The sequence below is a fragment of the Hermetia illucens genome, chromosome 2 (genome assembly GCF_905115235.1).
Source record: "Hermetia illucens chromosome 2, iHerIll2.2.curated.20191125, whole genome shotgun sequence".
Taxonomy (NCBI): domain Eukaryota; kingdom Metazoa; phylum Arthropoda; class Insecta; order Diptera; family Stratiomyidae; genus Hermetia; species Hermetia illucens.
Window position 1 is genome coordinate 62,589,263 of NC_051850.1, and position 22,519 is coordinate 62,611,781.

At 41.8% G+C, this 22,519-nt stretch overlaps 1 protein-coding gene across 2 annotated transcripts in view; it reads right to left on the reverse strand.

The window, feature by feature from the left end:
- Nucleotides 1-6,646: 6,646 nt before the first annotated feature.
- LOC119649571 (glycine receptor subunit alpha-2) overlaps nt 6,647-22,519 on the reverse strand; it is a 371,241-nt gene continuing 355,368 nt past the window's right edge. For both annotated transcript variants that reach the window (XM_038051774.1, XM_038051773.1), the window contains exon 15: nt 6,647-7,909. In XM_038051774.1, the coding sequence (XP_037907702.1) occupies nt 7,763-7,909 (147 nt within the window). In that variant the 3' untranslated portion in view covers nt 6,647-7,762. The remainder of the gene's footprint in view (nt 7,910-22,519) is intronic.

Consider the following 22,519-nt stretch of genomic DNA (forward strand, 5'->3'; position numbering starts at 1 on the left):
GACATTTAGAGCAATTTCACCTGTCAGCGACACTGAAGTCGTGGAAGTTACAAAACGAATGAAATCGGTGAAGTAACTGGACTGGACGACATCGCACTTAAACTCTCGAAAGCGAAGAGTTAGGATCTAATATTGTGGCTCAAGGAGTTCTCCAATCCAATTGCTGTCTCATACCATGATGATTTTTGAACGTATTCTTGACTATCGTATTCGCGACATCGTTCAAATAACTATGAATTTACGCGGTTATTCATGGAAAAGCACCGTGAGAAGCATTGCCCTCTTTCCATGGCATTTCTGGATCTAGGGAAGGTGTTTGACCCCGTGTCACACAAATTCTTTTGATATGCTGCCAGAGGAACTTGTGGGTAGGGTTAAATTGCTGTACCATCACAACCGCTTTGTTGGTATTCAAGGAAGCGTCCCTTACCGCTCCTCTTTGTTCTTGTTGTGGACACTGGCACGCAGGACAGCCAACGTCCAGCGCTATACACAGTACTATATGCAGATTTTGTTTTCCAATGGTCTTATAGCAAAGCTGATCTTGAGGAACTTGCTTAAAAATGGAATGATCGCCTTATCCAACACGGACTCAGACTAACTCTGAATGAAACAGAATTGTTAACTACCGATACCAATGAAACGGGCACTACCACTGTGATTGGCGTTGACCTACCTTAAACTATAATAATAATAATAATCGTGGCGCAACAATCTATATTGGATCAGGGCCTTGATGTATGTTAGAGCACTTCATTCAAGACCGTAACGTTACACTACAGTACACTGTAGGAGGCAATGCGATCAGCATTGCGCTCGTCCGAGATTATTACCGTGATTTGACTCTGGTACTCATTCACAGCTGAGTCGACTGGTATTCGACGTCAAATCACGATACAAATCCCACGAACCGTGACCTTCCGTATGATAGCCTTGTGCTCTAACCACTCAGCTATCCGGACACACCTACCTAAAACTGATCTCGGATCAATGCTCGCATTACTCGAACTTGGAAGAAAGGCACTGATCGTCGGAAAATTGCGAGGGAGATGTCTTGGATTGTATGGATATGTAGTTTGCGCAGAGAAAATGAGTCGAGATTGCTCTGAACATCGAAATCGAAGGAAAACGACCAAAAGTTCGGCGGAAAAATGGAGAAACTGACTAATATTGAAGTTGGTTGTTCTCTTAAATCAAAGGACCTGGCTAAATTTCATCCATTCCGTCCTCTTAGGGTATCTGAGAGGTTTTTGAGTCTTGATCTTGTAATTCCACAGCGAAATATCTATTGCTGGACATTCACTGATTGTCCGTCCTAAAAATCCTACAGATGGTAGCATCTATAATACCTTTCAGCAATTGCATCTCTCTAAAATTAGGAAAATAAAAGTTGGAGTTACGTCTTTTATATCGAATACAGGAGTAGAAGTAAAAGAAATAAAAAGGAACTCACCTCGTCTGTTGTTTTCAGAGCTTGGTCCTCCAACTATAGGGAGAGGGTAGTAATAATGATAATATTTGTTAAGAGAAGTCACACTGTCTGCTATACTATTATGACCCTTTACTGATTATAGTATCCCCATTAATTATAGTAACCTATGTCGTTCAAGCCAATAACCAATAAGAATTTTAGTATGGGTTATATCTCTTTGGAGCCCCAAAAAAGGTTTTTGTTTCAGAATTTTTCCGTGAGCACATTTTGAGATTATAGTCCATAAGTAATAGACCGATGGATTAAGCAGTTCTTCGACAGTAAGAAAAAATTGATTACTAGAAATATTTTACAAAATGGCGGCACTGGTTCGTGAAGAGCAGTAAAAGTACCTTGGATCTCATCTAGAACCATTTATTATTTTAGAACTTTATTTTTGCAAAATGGCTTGAAAAAATCGCTTTTTCGATGAAAAAAATTGGTTTACAAAAAATTATTAACAATAATTCTCATTATCATCAATTGCTAAAATCGTGTGTACTTCACTAAATAACCAAATGAAGAAGTTGCCACAAAATCTTCACGTCTATCGGGTGAAAACTCTGAGAGTTCTACTGCTCATCCATTCGAAAAAGTAAATCATAAAAATATGATTCATACATTTTTTTTTACTTCACTCTGCAGACGTCGACGGGGTGATGTGAGCCTAGCTTTGCCAAGATGGTAGTTGTAACGGGTGTCAGGAGCCAGCCTCTTTGGGACCTTGGTCGAGTAATGTACATTGAACCAGTATTAGCAGACCCTGTTGCCCAGAGCGAGCGCTGATCCATCCGTGAGCTCTGGGATCAGCTAAGAGTAGGTTAGTCCTCGTGGAACTGGGATAGGGGCCTTATCCCCGCAGGAATATCCGTTCCTGACTATTACGACCCGCTGGTAAAGCTTAAATAGAAAATAAAAACAACATAAATGACTATGGGAATGGAGAATGAGTTGGCTTTCCCGCAGAGCCCAGCGAAGGATGCAGCACGAGATGAGATACCCGAAGAGACATCGTGGTGCGGTACCTGCGACGGAGACGGCAACCCAGGCAGTAACATGCGTTGCTACTGTTGCGGAAAGAGTGTGGGGATACTATTGAAACTAGCTTGTGTGGGGATACTATTGATAGCTTGAAATATGTAGAGGGAGCGCGGTCGACAATTTTTGTGAAAAACGAAGAGGAAAGGCTTTTCGAAAAATGCGCGGCAGTTGTGCAGCGCATGCAGTCTGCAACGTCCCTTCAGAAAAACGTCAGCAAAGGGTTGAAAAGCGGGTTGATGGAGCTGGAAGAGCTCCTTTAGCAAATTTCGTACTGCAGGCAGACATGGAGGGCAACAGAAGATGCGCAGATAGCCCGTTGCAAAGCAAACTGGGGAAATACTAATGGAGGAAGGGGAATCTGGAGGGGAATTAACTCAGGTACACTCCAGGGCTTAAAGGAAAAAGACGACGAGGGACAAGACGCAACATGTAACATGCCGGGGATCTAACAGAAGGGCAACGTGCCGTAAATGCGCAAAAGCGCGCCATAAAGTGAATACCTGCAACAAAAAGGAGAGTTACGTTCCATGCAGGGATCGTGGCACGTCTGATGAGAACGTTGTGTACACTGCGGGATGGGGGTGGTTTTCAGCCTTCAGAGTAAAATTGGAAAGAGACAGGCCGCGGCTAATATGATTCGCATCTTCAGATAAATATGCATCGGAGTGTAATTGTTCACGAGTAGCTAGCGCAGTTCGCTGCGGAAAACAAAGCGGATCTAACCACCAGCAGTGAACAATACCGAAGCAAGGACCCAGCTTCATGGCACTCCGTCATATTATGCATCGCTGCCATCTGGGTTCGGGATGGCACCCACCTTAGGGTTCTTGCTCAAGGATGTTTAGAAGTAACGTTTTTCAGTGTCTATCTAACACCGAATGATACGATTCCAGACATTTGATAGACAGAAAGGTGGAGTTTGCCTCACCCAGACGAAAGCGAATTCTTCAAATGCGACAAGAACAGTTTTAAACACCAGATCCTTCCTAACATTCCGGTGCCCAGACTTCGATGTGAGCACCTCTGATGTAACCTTCGTACCAGAATCTCTGGTGCACGGTTGCCGAGTTCTGAAAGACTTCTCTGCAAGCGACCGTCAATACATTGCCTTTGAAGTGGCTGACACAAACTTTCGGTGTGCTCCATCCCAGCGCTCTTTCTGTGCAGGGTAAACACAATTTCTAAACCACCGGGAGAAGGCATGTACCATAATGACAGTACACATCAGCCAAAAGGAGACTCCGCAGCGCAATAAACAGGAGCAAAATGCGCTGCTGGCGGGACCTGTTCGACGAGGTGAATGGGGACCCGTGGGAACTCGGTTACAAACTGATAACCCGAAAAATCGGAGCTCTGCGACAACCCTGTTAAATTAAGGCCGAGCGGATGAAGCGCATTGTACAAGTATTACTCCCTACGCAGCCGATATGGGATGCTGACGGCAGCGCGGATGGCACTGAGAACTGCCCACGTTTTTCAGTAAAAGAATTGGAAAAGGTGGTCCTCCCTATTAGAAATAAGAAGGCGCCATGACTCGATAGTATCTCTGCAGGGATATACAAACTGGAACTCCTACATCGGCAGACTACTTTTGCTCGGCGTATTCAACGCTTACCTAAAAGAGTTCACTTTCCCTTTTTGCTGGGAGGTGGCGACTTGCACTGATCAGCAAAGGAAAAGATGACCTTGAGCTGCCGTCGTCATACACACCACTACCCCATGGGAGTTCGGCTTTAGAGCGGGGAGATCTACACTTGATGCTGTTATGCAAGTCATGGATGGCATTTATCGAGCGGCGGCGCGCAGCTGCTGAGTTAGACGGGTGATGCTCCTCGTAACGCTTGACGTTAGAAATGCCTTTACTGCTGTAGGATGGAGAGATATTCTACGCACACTAGACAATATTTTCAACGTGCTGAGCTATCTCTTACGGTTTTTGGGGGAATACCTGAGTAACCCCTTCCAGCTCTACGAGGCGCTAGAGGGTCAGAGGAGGTAGCGATAATCCAATCAAAACCAATAGTTAAGTAAATTTAAGTAGCAGCAGACAAGGTTGCAGCTAGAGTTTGAGGTTCAACGCAGTGCGTTCTGCTCTACGGTGCAATGACCAAGAGCTTTGCGGGTGTCGTCTGCGTAATCCATTGTCTGTGAATCGGCCGTGATGGTGATCGCGGGAGTGATCTTCGATGCTCTTCTTGCTAAAGAGCGTAAAGCCACATACAAGCGCAAGAGAGAAAGCCAACAGGTGGTTGCTCCTGAAGGCCGACAACGAACACTAGACGAGTGGCAACTTTCTTAGGAAAATGAGACAAGAGGCAGACGTACTGTATGGCTCATTGGCTACTTATATGCGTGGGCGAATTGGAAACATATTGAGACTGACTATTTCCTTACCCAGTTCCTAAATGGGCACGAAATCTTACCTACACAAGATTGGGAAAGCACGATCACCTGATTGCGTGTTCTGCAATTTGGTTGTGGACGACGTCCATCACACCTTATTTTCTTGTGGAAGGTGGGATGGGATTCGTCAACAACTTTATTTAAACAGAGGAGATCTCACTCTAGACAACATTATCGAGGAGATGCTAAGGAGCGCTAACAGGTGAAGTATTGTTGCGCATTATGTTTCGGTTCGTTGCAAAGACGGTAGAGCTTGACCGATGTAGGGGCCGAATAGCATCGGGTTCCTTAAACTAACAATCCAGCCCGTTGTTGAAAGGAATTCCCTTATTTCAAGGCCAAGACGGGAGAGCTCGGTGGCTAGCCCAAATTGATGTGACAGAGGTTCTAGGCTAGTTCTCCGACGACAAGGAGGTGTTTAGTTGGTAGTCCGACAGTGTACCGCTGCGGGGTTTGAACACTTTGTGCATAAACGCATGCACCTACCCTACCCCAAACAAAAAGTCTCATTGCTATATTGAAAAGGCATAAACGGGGGAGTTACTACAGAGAAACAAATTTTAAAAATATTTCTAAGTTGTTTATATACAAGATCGTTATTGATCATGAATCTGGGAATGTTTTAGCGTATTTTAAACCATTAAAAAATCTAAACAGATATAACTTAAGTATTCCCCCAGGTGCTTCAACTTATACAAGCACCAGACACTGTCCCAGAACATGTGTGGAGTTTTCGTCATCTTTCCCACAAAATCTGCTGGCAGTGTCCGTAGGTATCCTTATCTTTCCCAGATGATAATTTAGCCTACAGTGACCAGTGGGTATTCCTACTATGATCCGGAAGCTCTAGGCGATGTTTAAATAATCTTTTGAACGCTCGTAGCTATGAATCCATTTCCGATTTCAGAGAAGGGTTCTAGTCTATGTAGAGGCATCTCCGATCCCTTTCTGGTTAGCCCGTCGGCAGCCTTATTGCCTCCTAATCCAATGTGGATTGGAACCCAGAGTAAACCTGGTTACCATCTATTAGCAGTTTGGGACACCGCCTAGAAAGAATATGAACTGGGAGGGGATATTAGGCAATTGTAATTCTCAAGTGGTACTGCTCTGTACTAATCCATAAATATATACATATGTGGAGGCATAGGAAAACTTTCTCGCCCCAATGCATGTCCTCGGGTTTTCATGCTGTGGTGATTGATGAAGAAGTCAAAACGTGTACAATAATGCACGAATACTGAACAAGTACTATGTTGATATTCGTTTCAAAAAAATTAACGGGTTCGCTGAATCAGATTTTGGCGTATGAAATGACTTTTGCCCGCGTATCATGCTCGAAATATATTTTTAAGCTATATTTCACTTTTTGGGGTTGTTGTGAGATAAAGTTACCTGTAGTATTCCTGTTTGCAGCTTCGTATAGTCCGTTTAGTGCGACTCCGCAAATTCAGGTAGCCATGCCGTTCGGCTCGCTTGGAGGAAGGACGACTTTATAAATTCCTGGTGTTACCGGTGTGTTTTCTTGATGGAGAACAATCGCCTCTCCAGGCTTCAAATACGAGTTGAAGAAGCTGTTTCCGATGATGGTCACTGAAGGCGCTATGATAAAAGGAGCAAGATCGTTTTCTCTTCTACAATAAGCCCGTTTCAGTAATTCATTAAGCTCCACCTTAATGTTTACAGGAACCATAAATAGTAAGTGGATTGTTTATGAAATTAAAAAAATGCATATTTTTAACTTTAGTACTTCTTTATTAAACACAGAAGTTGAAAACAAAAATTACATAATCTTTTTCATTTCTTCAATTAAGTTACTCAAACAGACTCATTCGTTGTTGATCGTGGTCTGGCCTACTTGGTTTGGCCGCGTTTCTGCTCGTTTGTAGGGACATTGCCTACTGAATGTGCTTTACTCTTTTGAGGCAATACGTTAAAAGAACCAACTCGAAAACTTTGGTCCACTATGATACGAGTAGGTGCCTAAAGGTAAGCTGGAAATTCTCTTGCGTATTCTCTTAAATAGCCTCTTAACAACCCTCCTTATGCGTAATATTTATGTTAAAAATCAAAGAGTGAAGTTTACTTTGTTGATTCGCGAATTATCATTGATAAACAATTGTCCAAAGAGCCTTGCACATGCCCTGTGATTGCTACAGCTGTCAGCCCCTTTACTGGAAGGACTTGCAACTAGATTTGTCTAAACACTAAATTACCAGTTAGCGGCTGAACTGCGTACTAGCTTTGTTTGATCATCTTGCGTTCTACTCTTTCGCCGTAAGTTGTAGAAAATAGTAATTTGGAAATTCAATGACAGTGAAATGTAGTAATTATTTCAAAAAAGTGCTCCAATTTCCGTGACACCCGCGGGCTTGCGCCCCAGCTTACTTAGTTCGCTTTCGAATAATTGCATTAATTTTCGTTTCATTTTGAATTTTGTCGCTTAGTTGCCTTTAATTTATCATTAATGGTACTTCAGCATGACTTGTGATCGAATATGTAGTCTAGGTTGTACGAGTATTCTGAATTAATGTTTAATACTTATAAACTTATGCGGTACGAATACTTTCTTCTTACTAAATTCATTCTACTTTAAAAAAATAATTTATTAATACAAAAGGCAGTCAGTATGTCCCAGCAACTAGAAGAATTGAAAGTTTCGTTACACGTTGCATTTATTTGCTTTTCAAGAAGTTTTACAAATTTACTCTCATTATAAGTATCAATGTATACGTGATTTGATAAATAACTATTGAAACAATAAAATGAAACGTCGCATTGGTGTCTTGTGGTTTCTAGTGCTGCGAAATTGCAATAACATTAATATATATTGATTGTTATAGACGACCTCTATGAAAATCCTTTGTAGTGGACGAAAAAGAATATTAAAAAAATTGCGTAAGCTGTTGGAAATGTTATCCTAGCAATCACGTCTATGGTTTTCGCTACCCGAATTGGATGCGGCGGCTCTTTTTTCCTCACCTGCACGAAGCATGTCTGGAACGATAAGGGATGGACAATGTGAACACAATTGAAATTTAATTTGGTTAAATTTATTTAAGAATTTATCTTGTCAAATACCATATTCGAGACATTCTACTGTACCTTTCCTGGGAAACTGGACTGGGGAATAACAGCGACGGAATAATAAGGACATTCGAAGCTGGGTAAGCATAATTGTTGTCTCCAATGGAAATTTTTGATTTCGTACTTTATACTATTTACAAAGTACTTACGGCAATGATTATGGGGATTGGGGAGGTGTAAGGTGATCGTATGGTTAATATCAGGGGTAGAGCTATCCTAGAAATCAGAAAAGTGATGAAAGGGCATCCAGCGTTCCGTTAATCTCTCTAATTTATTTTTTTTCGTTGAAACCTTAGGCCTAGCACTTCGAAAATAACAGTAACGATAACATAGAAGAAAATGTAACGTCTAATAAAGTAAGCGGCAAAGTGACCATTCATTTTGATCATCCGCAAGCTTTAATAGTTACTATAAATGGGGCCCAACGTGGACCTAGCCTTCACATTATTTAGGTATCACAAAAGTGAACTTACGAAAGACAGAACATTCCAGCTCCGAAATTTGATAGATAAAGATGACATCTGTGTTTTCATTTGTTTTTCAGCTAAATTCCACGTATACTTGCCTTTATTAAGGTTTTGTGTAAAACAGAACCTTATTAAAATCGGTTTACTGCTTGTCTGCTTTTTTTTTGAGGAAGTGGAAATCTTCAAAAGACGCTGGGCTGGACTCGCCTGTGTGCTATTTTTACCCACTAAAACCACCCCCGACTATCCCCTTATCGGTGTTGTATCAGAGCGCCCTTTCTCGCAAGTAATTATCCACCATGGCAGCGAGAGAGGTGGAAGCACCAGGGACTTCTATGTACGGCTCCAATTGGCTGAATTGAATGCATTTTTCACATCCAGGGTTACAAACCCCCATTTTATGCTGGTAGCTTCCTTTCCGTGAATTGCACTTTCGGACAGGCATCAATGGTTGATCTCGCTTTACGCAATCCATACTATCGATCGGAGAGGCCTTCTTGGCTTTCAATGATCGGGAGAAATCTAGTATAGATTACCCACTCCAGCATTTCGCACCTTCAATTCGTTTTTTTTCTTTTTGCGAGTGACCTTGGTCTTCCATCATTTTCGGTTGCCTTTGGTTTCGCTTCGGTTGATGACAATCGCGCTAGGGACTCAGGCTTCCTCCTTTCTTACTGTTAGGTCCGTTCTTCGGAACTGCTAGTGCGCCCCTCTTCCTCTTAGGCGCCTGCTTCCGAAGATGATCACCGTCTTTTTCTCGCACTCTTTTATTTAATGGCAGGTCAGTGGCATTGCCCGGATCACCTTCCAGACTTTTTGTCGTTTTTGGCATTGGTGGAGATCGAAGAATTGAAAAACTCCTACTGAATGGGTCAATTACTTGATCTGGGAGTATTTCCGGCAGTAGTCCTTCTTGGACAAATGCGATGGGTCTCGAAAGCGTCTTCGTGGACAAGCGAAAGTGATCATTTATTTCATGGACCCATTCTCAGAAACTATCCAACCGTAAAACCTGAAAAAAATCAAGAAGCTGCCACTATATGGTGCCTAGGCTCCGAAATACCCTCCATACCGATAACTGTTCAAATAAAGTTAATAATAGTATCTAACTATAATTTTTAGAGATTGACTGACACTTAAGTTCATTCTAGAGCTATGGCATAGAGCATGATCGCACCAAGTTTTGGGCAAATCGGACTATTACTAACAAGGTTATAGTAGATCAAAGTTGTCGCTTTTGTATAAATTCAAGACTTTGAATGTCAGTATCAAAGTCAGTATCGAAAGTGGATATTTTCACATAATATATACATATATTACGTGCTAGGTTCTAATGGGACCCCAAATGTTTTTATAAAGAAACGCACGTTTCATACCCAAAGCGTCCAGCTTCCGGTTTCTCGACTTGTTTTTAAGGCTTTGTGTACAACAAAACCTTATTAAAATCGGTTTACTGACCCTCTGTCTGTCTACCACACGCATTTTCCACGCAGACGGTTATAGCGATTGAGACCAAATTTGGTGGACAGGTGGGAACTGTGAACGCTCACGCATACAGTGAGTTACATCATTCTACGTAAAATTTAAGCGGGGGTGGGTCCCCATACATACATTTTTTTTTTGTCAAATATAGTCATGTGGAGTATCAAATGAAAGGTCTCGATTAGTACTTTTCAAAGCCGGTCTTAGTTTTGACATTTGTTGAAAAGGTGGGGAGTAAGGGGGGTTGGAAGTGATTATTTCTTTAACGAACCCATTCTCAGAAACTACCCAATCAAGAAATCTGAAAAAATTAAGTGGCTGTCACTATATGGCGCCTAAGCTCCGAAATACCCTCCATACCGATATCTGTTCAAATAAACTTTGTAGGATCATGCTCTATATCATAGTTTACATTGCTACATTCGTGGTGCAAGAACGAACTTAAGGGGGCGGGTGTTTGTGTGAAACAAAACCTTATTAGAATCAAGTCTATGTCTGTCAGTCCGTCTGTCTGTCACACCCGATTTATTCGGAAACGGTTAGACCGATTATCACAAAAATTGGTGCGAGCGTATAATCTGTTGTTCCCTTTACATAAAGCAAATTGCGCCATTTTGTGTTAACTTTAAGGGCAGGGTGCGAAATTTTTTTATAAAATGAAATGGCTCGATTAGTACTTTTCGAAACTGGTTCCATATCCATCCAAAGCTCAAAATATGACCCCCAAAAAGTGTAACAGGTCTTGTTCTCAGAACCTGTCCAACCGAAAAATCAGAAAAAAAACCACAGTGGTTCATCTCTACGAAAGCTAGACCTCAAAATACATCCGGTTCCAATATCTGCACAAATAAAGTTAATAATAGTATATTTCTACATCCACGGTATGGGGATAAGAGATAACATAATGCAGAATTTGGTCAAGTGTGAATAAAATCCAACTATTATTAACAAGTGAGTGTCCGGATGGCTCAAGTGGTTAGAGCGCTGGGCTGTCGTAGCGGAAGGTCGCGGTTCAAATGTCGCTGGGGACAGAGGAATTTGTTATCGTGACTGGATGTCGGACACCAGTCGACTCAGCTGTGAATGAGTACCTGAGTCAAATCATTGTAATAATCTCGGGCGAGCGCAATGCTGACCACATTGCCTCCCACAGTGTACTGTGGTGTACCGTTACGGTCTTGAATGAAGTGCTCTAACACACTTCAAGGCCTTGATCCAATATGGATTGTTGCGCCAACGATTATTATTATTATTATTATTAACAAAGTTTTAGGAGGTGAATCTTTGGCATTTTTTGTGAATTTCGTGCATTCTGTAACGTGTATGACGTCATCATCACATCTCATCATCGCGTCAATACCACAACGAAGTAAGTTCATATGAATGGGGTCCCAAAGAATTATTTCGTTTTAGTTTTTTAGTCATTTGTATATATATATCAATTACTGCAAAGAGACATGTGTGTAGGTAGGTATATATTATATGCGTCCTAATGAAGTTTGCGCATAGTGTCTAATTCAGATAGATATATTTGTACATTAAACCAACCGTATTTAATATACGTGCATATGTATGCTTTTGTGCACGAAGTAAATCGGATCAATTTATGTACGTGCATATATATGTCCAGTATTCGGAAATAGGCAGTTTGTTTGTTTAGGGTGAGGATAATAATAAATTGAGGCTTTAATATGTATGTATGTCTTGTAGTTTGGAAAAATATGAAGGATTATGTTGGATTTGTAGCTATATACGGACAGAAAAATGTGCGTTAAAGTTTCTTACATAATATGTACACAAAACCTTTATACCCGAAGCGCGAACTTCCAGTATTCCAACTTGTTTCAATGTTCAGCGATGCAAAGGATGGCGGGGGGCCTTTTGCATCCGTAACTGTCGTTGCAATAAGAATGCCACAGTTCTAGCGGTGAAACATGGAGGCTTAGTTCCGTCAAAATCAGGTGCAGTTTTCCTTAGCGGCCGTCATATTAGACGCTACCACATTCAATTACCATTAGGACGCTTGTCTGAAGGAGCAAACGGCAAAGCGCCTGTCGGTAGGTGAAACAACAAATGTGAATCGCTTGCTGGCGGACTTGATATTTTGAAATCCACTACGATGGGTGGGGTGGGGGGGAATGAAACAGTTGAGTAGGGACAAGCTCGGCATGTAGCTCTTAACGGCATTTTGACACCACCAAGCAGCAGCTGGAAGACACTACACTTTTGGTATTCCCTCAAAAGAATGTACCTCTAGCGGTGTTCGTCGATTCTTCAGATATCGAAGGTGAACCAAAGCTGGCAGGTGTTGAGTTTCTTCTGGAAGCAGTTAAACCCCGCTCAATGGAACTGTGGCGGACCGAACGCACTTAGTTTTATGAATTGCGTTGGCCATGATATCGGAAAAATTGTTTACATTTTATTAATAAGTATTTTATTTTATTTTATTTCTCTCTTTTCAGAAGTTATCTGTGACGAACAGTGACTAACTTTTATTTTTTTCTTTGACATTAGGAAAATAATTTTCCGATCGCATGTCAGAAATCTAAGATCACTAGGCATAAAATAGTTATCGTTCCGATGCTTCTAAATAAAAATAAAGCTTAAGGTAGCTTAAGTACTGAGGAAGAGAGTAAGTAGCTCTCGAAATACGTATTTACTAACTATTAAAATATATTGTAGTAGGAGCAAGCTACCTAGTTTTATTTTTAATCACTAGGCATGTTAAGAAGGAACTGGGTGTACAACAAAGCGCTTCCACGGCATACATCTCGGCATTGTAGGCCTTTTGTGAGACTCGCACAGTAGCAAGTATTGACGAGAGTTGATTCCGGGAATGCAGTTCGAGTCTGACTCTTTTCGGAGCTTGGAAAATTCTTCGATTCTAAAAGTCATTGGACAACTGCATACCATTTGCAATCCAATGGGATGCTGGAATATTGGCATCCGGCGACGACGGGGACGGGGCGGGTCAAGAGGTCGGCCAGAAAAAACTCTAGAGAATTCCATTCCAAGCAATCATCGATCGGAGAGTATTATAGACAAGGCCATGACATTTATACCAATAAAATATAGTGCGATGTAAAATTTTTCCACACAGTACAGTTTACAACACAACATTTTTGTCAGGCTAGGGATATCTACGGACACTGCCTGCAGGTTTTGTGAGGAGTATGACGAAACCTCTATACACGTCCTGGGACAGTGTCCGGCACTTGTGCAAAGTAGGTCGAGGCATCTGGGAGAGCACTTAATACCAGATGCAAAGCTGAAAAATCTGGAAGTAGAGAACATAGTTCCTGACGGTTATAGGCTTGCTTGAGATACTATGATCAATAGGTACACTATATCCAGTAAAAAGGGCACAATAGTTCTTTAAGGACGCGGTGCGACTTTCCCTTAACAGAATAATAATAATAATCAATTTACTACAAGGATAAAGGTCAGTTTTGAATATATTAACGGTAATTAAAGTACATTTGATTGTTTTCTGTGTTTAAATTAAATTTTAGAGAACTCACTAAAAAATAAATAAAGGAGTTACACCAACTCCACGAAAGTTGCTCGGTTATGTCCAAAATCTTTAATTTACCGATAACATTGATTTATTCTATAGTATAAATTCTGATCCAAATAAACAATACAGGCCAGTTGAAAAGTCATCAGCTATCAATGTACAGTGATTGGAATCGCCAAAACTTTGGCATAAAGTCAATTTTTAGATTCCCTAAAAAACACTCAATTAACTTAACAAAATATAAAATAGCTCATCCAAATTTCATGGTCATTTATTTTTTGCAGCAACCTTGCTTACGATGACTTGAAAGTCAGCTTTTGGTCAATAATTTTGTTCTTCTACGTCCGCCACATAACGTGTTCCTTGCAAAGAAACCAACACTCTTTATTTAATAGAATTTAATAACAAAATGATCCAAATTTACACGGACAGCGTTTCAGCTAAAAGTATCGAGAAAGGACTGCGAGAAACCACATATCAGTCGCTAATTTATTGAAAATAAAATGCTGACCTGTCATCTACATTTTTCCCATATTGTGGAATTTTTTTTATGAAGGGTCAAATTGCAAGCTTACTCAGCTGCATGTGCAAGGTGTTGCATAGCATTTGCTAATAATTTTTTGTATTTAGACTGATAAGTGACTCGCCCGCGATTGCGTTCTGAGACTGAATCTTTAGGAAAATTAATAAAATTAAAAAATAACAAAAACATATTTATAATTTCACCACTTATATTAATAAGTACTTGCCAAAATGTAATTGACTTCTTACAAGAATTATTCTGGCTTTCCTCAAAAATGGTAACAAATATCGACGAAAAATATATGGCGTAGGCGGTATGTGTAATAAAAACAAAAATGGTTAACGAACTTTCTACTGATCTCCTTGGAGATAGTACTTCTTTTTTTTACATGCATCTGCCAGCTCAGAAAGACCTAAATATTTTTTGAAAATAAGGAATGTAAGTCCGGAAATATAGGTATTTCAGCCAATACCTAACACGTTACAATATAACGTAAATCCAATTTAATTTTGGGTACAATTCCGTGACTTTGTTTTAAGGATCTCTTATCGAATTGGCCGCAGGCAACGGGCATAAGGAGGAAATTATTATCCGTACAAAATATTTGGAGAGATTGTAGAAGGGAATGAGGCTTCATGTAGATAAACCAAAACAAAATTAATGTGAAAACACTAACGAAGGCGCCAAGGCAAGGAAAAAATTGCCAGATATAAGATTATTGGCGTTTAGATGTTAATATTCCATTTCATGTGAATTAAGAAAAGTCCATTCGAATTTCAAGACACAAAATATTGATTCATAGACCTCCGACTATTTCGGTGTCATTAGTTCCCTTCGAATGCCTCAGCGAAAATCCATCAGAGACACGGAACAAATATTATAAACAGGATAGGCTGTGGCATTCTCAAAAAGTACCGAAGGTAATAACAATAAGGATATGTTTCATTGAGCAATGGATTCATCGGATCTATTGCTTTCAAGCAGTAAGAAATTATCGAAGCTTGTTGGAACAGACAATATGGACAATGAACTTACTGCTGAGGACTTTGGATTCGATTCCAAACCCGATAATAATGCAAACCCAGCTAGAAGTGGAAGATAAGTATACAATTAATAATAATCAATTAAATTAATGAAAAAATTAAATCAAGTTAAGTTAAGGGTAGTATAGGTCCCAGGGCCAAACGTGAATTGGTACCCACGATGGAGCATAAAACCTGGGAAATGCGTGTTGAACCAACACCAACAGATCTACTACCAAACCCTATCTCCACTTCACGTGGTGACCACTGGGAGCTCTTCCTTAACGAAAAGCTGCAGACGGAAAAGGATAAAGGCGAGTCTCCCGCGCCTAAAAACGGGACAAATTGTACCAACTGGTCCTCCAGGTTGGGGGTTGGGTAGGGCTGACAACCCTACACGGAAAACAACTTGTTACGAAGCCACAACAGGAGCCTCGGACTGGACGGATTACACAACGACGAACCCGGCAACGACAAAGGAATAACGATTTGCGCATTTTCTCTTGGAACGTGCGCTCCCTGTACAGAGATGAAGCGGCTGAGCAGCTAGCCGATACCCTCTCCCATTATAGGGCTGATGCAACAGCGTTACTAGAGATGCATTCGACAGGGACCGATTTCCTGGAGAAGAGCCGCTAGACCATATATTATAGTGGCCATCCAGTAAACCATGTACTCGGAGTATGTTTCTTAGTCAGCCAAAAAATGAAACCTGCTGTTATCGGCTTTGAAAACATAAGTGAACGGCTATGCACTCTGCGCTTGCGAGGCAAGTTTAGAAATATAAGCCTCATTAACGTTCACGCCCCTACAGAGGAGACTGCAGAGTCGGAGGAGGATACCATCTACGAGGCAGTAGAAAGAACTCTCGAAGCCTGCCCCAGATACGATATCAAAATCATACTTGGGGATTTTAACAACCAAGTAGGGAAGATGCCCCTATTCAGGCTCCCATAGATCACACCAAAATATAAATGATAACAGACTGCGGATTATCCAATTAGCAGTGTCACACGAAATGGTTGTTGGAAGTACCTGGTTTGCGCTGAATGCGGTCCACAAACATACGTGGGCCTCTCCAGACGGGACCACTTTCAACCAAATTGACCACGTGTTGATCGAAGGCCGCCACCTCTCAGCCTGGATGAATGTCAGAACATACAGGGGGGTCAATATAGACTCGGATCATTATCTCGTTGGCATGGTGCTCCGAGCTCGAATAACAATACCACCAAAAATCCCCTCTGACAATTAAGTGAGAGTGAACACTGACGCCATCCACAACACAACCCTCCGCGACACCTATAAGAGGGAAATGGATGCCGCAATAACTGCAGTCTACAGAGGGCCTGGAGATGAAGCATCAACAAATGATCTTCACAATCACCTGAAGAACGTTATAATGGATACGGCGACAAATATACTTGGCCCCAGCCGTAAAAGGCGTCGGAACGGCTGGTTTGACGATGAATGTAAGCTAGCAACGAAACGGAAGAATGGTGCATACCGAGTAATGTTTTCAAAGAACGTGGGCACGCGCAGAGGCCTATCACGAACTCCGTTGAGCGGAGAAGCGACTTTACAGACAGAAAAAGGAAGCCTGGGAGAACCAAGAAGTCTGTGAACTAGAAAAAGACAGAGCAACGGCGTCAGGCGCGGAAGTTTTACCAACAAGTCAGCAGGATGAAGCCTTATACACCTCGAACCTCATCCTGCCGACACAAAGAGGGAAATCTGATTTGCGACAGAATGGGCATATTAGAGCGATGGGTTGATTACTTTGATGAGCTACTGAACAACCAGAACATCGGCGAGTTGGAAGTCCCGCTACCACCAAGTTTAGGAGAAACAGTTCGTGCAACTCATCGGCTAAAAAATAATAAGTCGCCAGGAGCCGATGGAATTAGAGTCAAATTGGTTAAATATGGAGGCGACCAACTACACCAAGTGGTTCATCGACTAATGCTCAAGGTGTGGAACAGCGAATCAATGCCTGACGATTGGTAAAGAGGTATTATCTGTCTTATATATAAAAAAGGAGATACCACACAGTGCAGCAATTATAGAGGTATCACGTTGCTCAGTACCATCTATAAGATATTCTCCGCTATCTTGCTAGGCCGGAAAGCTCCATACGCCCAGACATTATGGGTCCATTGCAAAGAGGCTTCACTTCAGGCAAATCAGCAACAGATCAGATTTCCTCTCTGTGGCAAGCGATGGAAAAACTGTTGGAATGTGGACAACAGTTGCATCATCTATTCATCGACTTTAAAGCCGCCTATGATAGCATAGCCAGGGTAAAACTGTACACGGCCATGAGAGAATTCGGTATCCAGACGAAATTAATACGACTGACTAGGCTAACCCTGACCAATGTGCGAGGCCAGATAAAAGCAGCAGGATCACTCTCAAGACCATTCGACATCAACAACGGTCTACGACAAGGGGATGCCCTATCATGCGTCCTCTTTAACCTGGCCCTCGAGAAAGTGATTCGTGATGCTGAGGCAAATGCAAGAGGTACGATCCTCTTCAAGTCCACCCAACTACTGGCCTATGATGGCGATATCGACATCATGGGAAGAACCACCCGAGACGTACAAACTGCCTTCATCCAGATCGAGCAGGCGGCGATCGGTGCGAGATCTTGGGCTGCACATCAATGAAGGCAAGACAAAATATATGGTGGCAACGTCAGCACCGAAGACGAACCAACCCACAACATCAAACCGCACTGGTCAAACAGGAAGAATAAGGATAGGAGAATACAACTTTCAGACCGTTGATAATTTCTCCTATCTAGGGTCGAAAATCACAACCGATAACACCTACGGTGATGAAATCCGCACACGGTTGTTGTCAGCCAACAGAGCCTATTTCAGGTTACAAAGACTGTTCCGCTCGAAACGTCTCACCATAGGGTCAAAGCTCTCACCGTACAAGACAATGATCTTGCCAGTCCTCATGTATTCCTCGGAAACTTGGATTCTTAGCAAAAAAAATTGTGAACTCTTGACTGCGTTCGAGAGAAGAATCCTCCGAAGAATTTTTACATAAGAATGACATCTTTGAGCGATACCATGACCGTCCGGTTGTGGATAAAATCTGGCTCAATAGGTTGCGGTTCGCCGATCACTTGATCCGTATAGATGAGGATGATCCAGCCCGAAGAGTTTATAAGGGCAATATCTATGGTAGAAAAAGAAGACGAGGCAGACTCTGCCTAAGATGGAGCGATATCGTAGGCCAGGACGCCAGACAGCTTTTAGGGATATCGAATTGGTGGACCTCGGCGCAAAACCGGGATGTCTGGAGTTCCTTATTAAGGCAGGCCTAGACCGGATACCGGTTGTTGCGCCATTGATGATGATGAAGTTAATTAAATAATTAATATGCGTTTGTATACATTTAATTTCTCAAATTGATTTATTAATTAATGTAATCAAGACTCAAACACCGCACAATTATACATGACCTTATTTATCAGTAAGTGTAAGTCAAGCTTTTTCCACAAAGTGTAGCAGTTCTCAAGAGTATGTGGGCGGTTGCGGCGGGCATTACTATTAAATGTATCAAGTTAAAACCTCGTAATTACATCCATCTATTTTATGCCAAAATTGTCTCAATTCCAACCACTGTGCACTGACATAGAGCGAAATCGTATTAAAAGAGAAGTCTGAAGAATTGAGCAGGAGAAGGAGTAAGAAGTATCACAATACAAGGAAATTTAAACAAAACAATCATGAAATGGATAGTTAGTAGAATTCTAACAAAGATACACTTTGCGCTTAAAAAGATACAAAGAGAAGATAATCCTGTCGTCCTGTCAAAAAATCATGAAATCAAGGAAGCAGAAATAGTGCAAAAGGATTCCAGGGAAGTATGTTTACTGAAAAATACTATTTTTCAAATCAGAAGAAATTTTATGTGGGTGGACTAGATAGAGATTGATAGATTGAGTTGAAGGCAGAAAAAAACATTGATATATAAGCTGGAATGAGGGAAAGATATGGACATCAAGAACCCAGTATTTCAGATAGATAATTCTAAAATTTATGTTCCCAAATTTACCTGATTAAATAAAAATGGTTAATTTAATGAAAATGTTAAAATTTTGGTGATACCATGACCTGGCCAGCTAGAAATCCAGACTTATATTCAGTTGAAAATATCTAGAAATTGATCTCCGATATTGTTTGTGGTGAAAAATATTTTAAATTAACGGCCAAAAGTTGTGAAAATCTTAAAAATTGGACAGTATTAATATCTCATAGGCGAATTCAAATAACTAAAATGAACATAATTTAATAAATTTTAATTTAAAACTCTTCATCAAAAATTTCTCCACAGCTATAGTTCATTAAAAAAGCTCCCAGCTCTCCATTTCTTATTATATTTACCCAGTACCCTGTAGACGAGTAAAATAGACCACCATGGTCTGAGTGTTCAGAGGCCCACCACAAAAGAGAATGACACTACACACCTTTTTTTCTACCTTTTTGTTAAAAATTACTATTTTATACCCATTATATTATCATGTACTTCGATCTGGCCAACAAAGATGAATACTTTATTATTTCAACCAAGTGTCGTGGAGTGTCGAAAAAATTTAAACTGCACTTTAGTATGAGTTGTGCTTTCTACGTTTAATTATGGTGATAAGAATAACAAGAAGTAACTATGCCGTAGCCGGTCCCAAGCCCGGTTACGGAAGGAAGAGGGACAGCTTCAGTCTGAATAGTTGTAGCGTCTCAGGAGGTAAGTGAAGAAAATTGAGGAAGTTTGCAGTCTTGCAGATTATTTACTGAGGAAGTTATTAGCACACCTGGCAGTTAGGTATAAAATGCAAACCCAAAAATGCGGAGATGGAGGAATTTGAAGTCTAGTACGGATAACCGGCGGGAGTCATCTGACATGGTGACTGGATCGCGCTCCCGGAATGGATAGCATGGCATCGAAACCACTAATCGTGGGGTGGTTCGACGTCTAGGCGTCACAATCACCAGGAGCATGGCTCCGCTGTTTTGCAGCTGTTCAGCAAGTTTGTGTAGGTAGCGAATGAAGGACTGAGGAGATCCTATTACGAAATAACGGTGGGGGCAGGTACAATATCCTGCCGCTCCTTGTTGCACTAGAAATTCGTCAAGTATTACCCGCAATACGGGCACGTGAAGGTGTAGCAGGTCGCAGATCAGTACCGCTTCATTACTCGTAGCGACGCAATCCCAGACGTCATCAGGGAACGTGTTCGACTCGAGGTCATCGCGGAAACTGGTGACTAAGAGTCGATGGGGGCTGAGGTGGTGGCATCAATAACAGCACGCTGCACTGCAGGCAACAGATTCAGAACTTCCTTCACCAAATTCTAAAAAGCGTGTATAGAATTTTCGGAAATGGACTCTTAGAATAGATCAGGTTTTCTCAGACTCTATGCACCTTCAGCAACTCCTATCTCAAATTAATGATGAGATTACATCTCGACTGTGTGCTGTGGTGGTTAAAGGGAAGTATAGGTCTTAGGGCGAAACGTGGACTGGTACCCATGGTGGAGCATAAAACCTGGGAAACGCCTGCTGAACCAACACTAAAAGCTCTACTACTCCTCTACAACCTTGTCTCCTGAGCTCCACGTGGTGATCGCTAGGAGTTCTCTCATCATGAAAAATTGCAGACGGAGAAGGATGAAGGTGAGTCTCCTGCGCCTAAAAATGGGAAAAAATGTACCAACTGGTCCTCCAGATTGAGGGTTGCGTAACCGATGTAACGAAGCCACTACACCATATATAATATTATAGCGGCCATCCAGTAAACCATGTGCTCGAAGTAGGTTTCGTAGTCAGCCAAAAAATATAAGCCTCATAAACGTTCACGCCTCTACAGAGGAGACTGCAGAGTTGGAGAAGGATACCTTCTACGAGACAGTTGAGCGGACCCTCGAAGGCTGTCCAAAGTATGATATCAAGATCATACTTGCATACGAATGATAACGGACTTTTTTATTCAGTTAGCAGTATCGCACGAAATGGTTGTTGGAAGTACCTGGTTCGCGCGAAAGCGGTCCACAAACATACATGTGCCTCTCCAGACGCGACCAATTTTAACCAAATTGAATATAGACTCGGATCACTATCTCGTTGGCATAGTGCTCCGAGCTCGAATTACGACACCACCTACAATCCCCTCTGATAATCAGGTGGGGGTGAATACTGAAGCCATTCACAATACAGCCCTCCGCAACACCTATAAAGGCGAAATGGATACCGCAATAACCGCAGTCAACAGAGATCCTGAAGATGAAGCATCAACGAAGATACTTGGCCCTAGCCCCAAGAAAAGTCGGAACGGCTGATCCAGTGGCAAATGTAAGCTAGCAGCGAAACGGAAGAATGCTGCATACCGAGTAATGTTGCATTCTCAAAGAACGCGGGCACGCGCAGACACTTATCCGTCGAGCGGAGAAGCGATTTCACAGACGGAAAAAGGAAGCCTGGGAGAACTAACAAGTTTGTGAGCTAGAAAAGCACAGAGAACAACCGCACTAGGCGCTTAGGTTTTACCAACAAGTCAGTAGGAAGAAGCCTTATACACCTCGATGGTCATCCTGGCGAGACAAAGAGGGAAATCTGATTTCTAACCGAATGGGCATATTGGAGCGATGGGTTGAGTATTTTGATGAACTGCTCAACAACCAAAATATTGGCGAGTTGGAGGTCCAGCCAACTGAAGACGACAGACAAATACTGCCACCATCAAGCATAGAAGAAACAGTTGGTGTAATTCATCGGCTTAAAAACCATAAGTCGCCAGGAGCCAATGGAATTACAATCGAATTGGTTAAATATGGAGGCGACCAATTACACCAAGTGGTTCATCAACTGATTCTTAAAGTGTGGGACAGTGAATCAATGCCTGGTGACTGGCAAAAAGGCATTATCTGTCTCATACATAAAAAGGGGGATACCAGGCAGTGCAGCAGTTATAGAGGTATAACGTTGCTGAGTACCATCTATAAGATATTCTCCTCTATTTTGCTAGGCCGGATAGTCCCATACGCTCAGAACACCATTAGCCCATACCAAAGAGGCTTGACTCTAGGCAAATTAGCAACACATCAGATTTTCTCTCTGCGGCAAGCGATGGAAAAACTGTTGGAATATGGACATCAATTGTACCATCTATTCATCATCTTTGAAGCCGCCTATGATAGCATAGCAGGGTAAAACTGTACACGGCTATGAGAGAATTCGGTATCCGGACGAAATTGATAAGACTGGCTAAGCTGACCTTGATCAATGTGCGAGGCCAGCTAAAAGCAGCGGGATCACTCTCGAGACCATTCGACATCAACAACATTCTAAGACAAGGGGATGCCTTATCATGCGTCCTCTTTAACCTGGCCCTGGAGAAAGTGATTCGCAATGACGACATAAATCAAGAGGCACCACCCTCTTGAAGTCCACCCAACTCCTGGCCTATGCTGACGATATTGACATCATGTGAAGAACA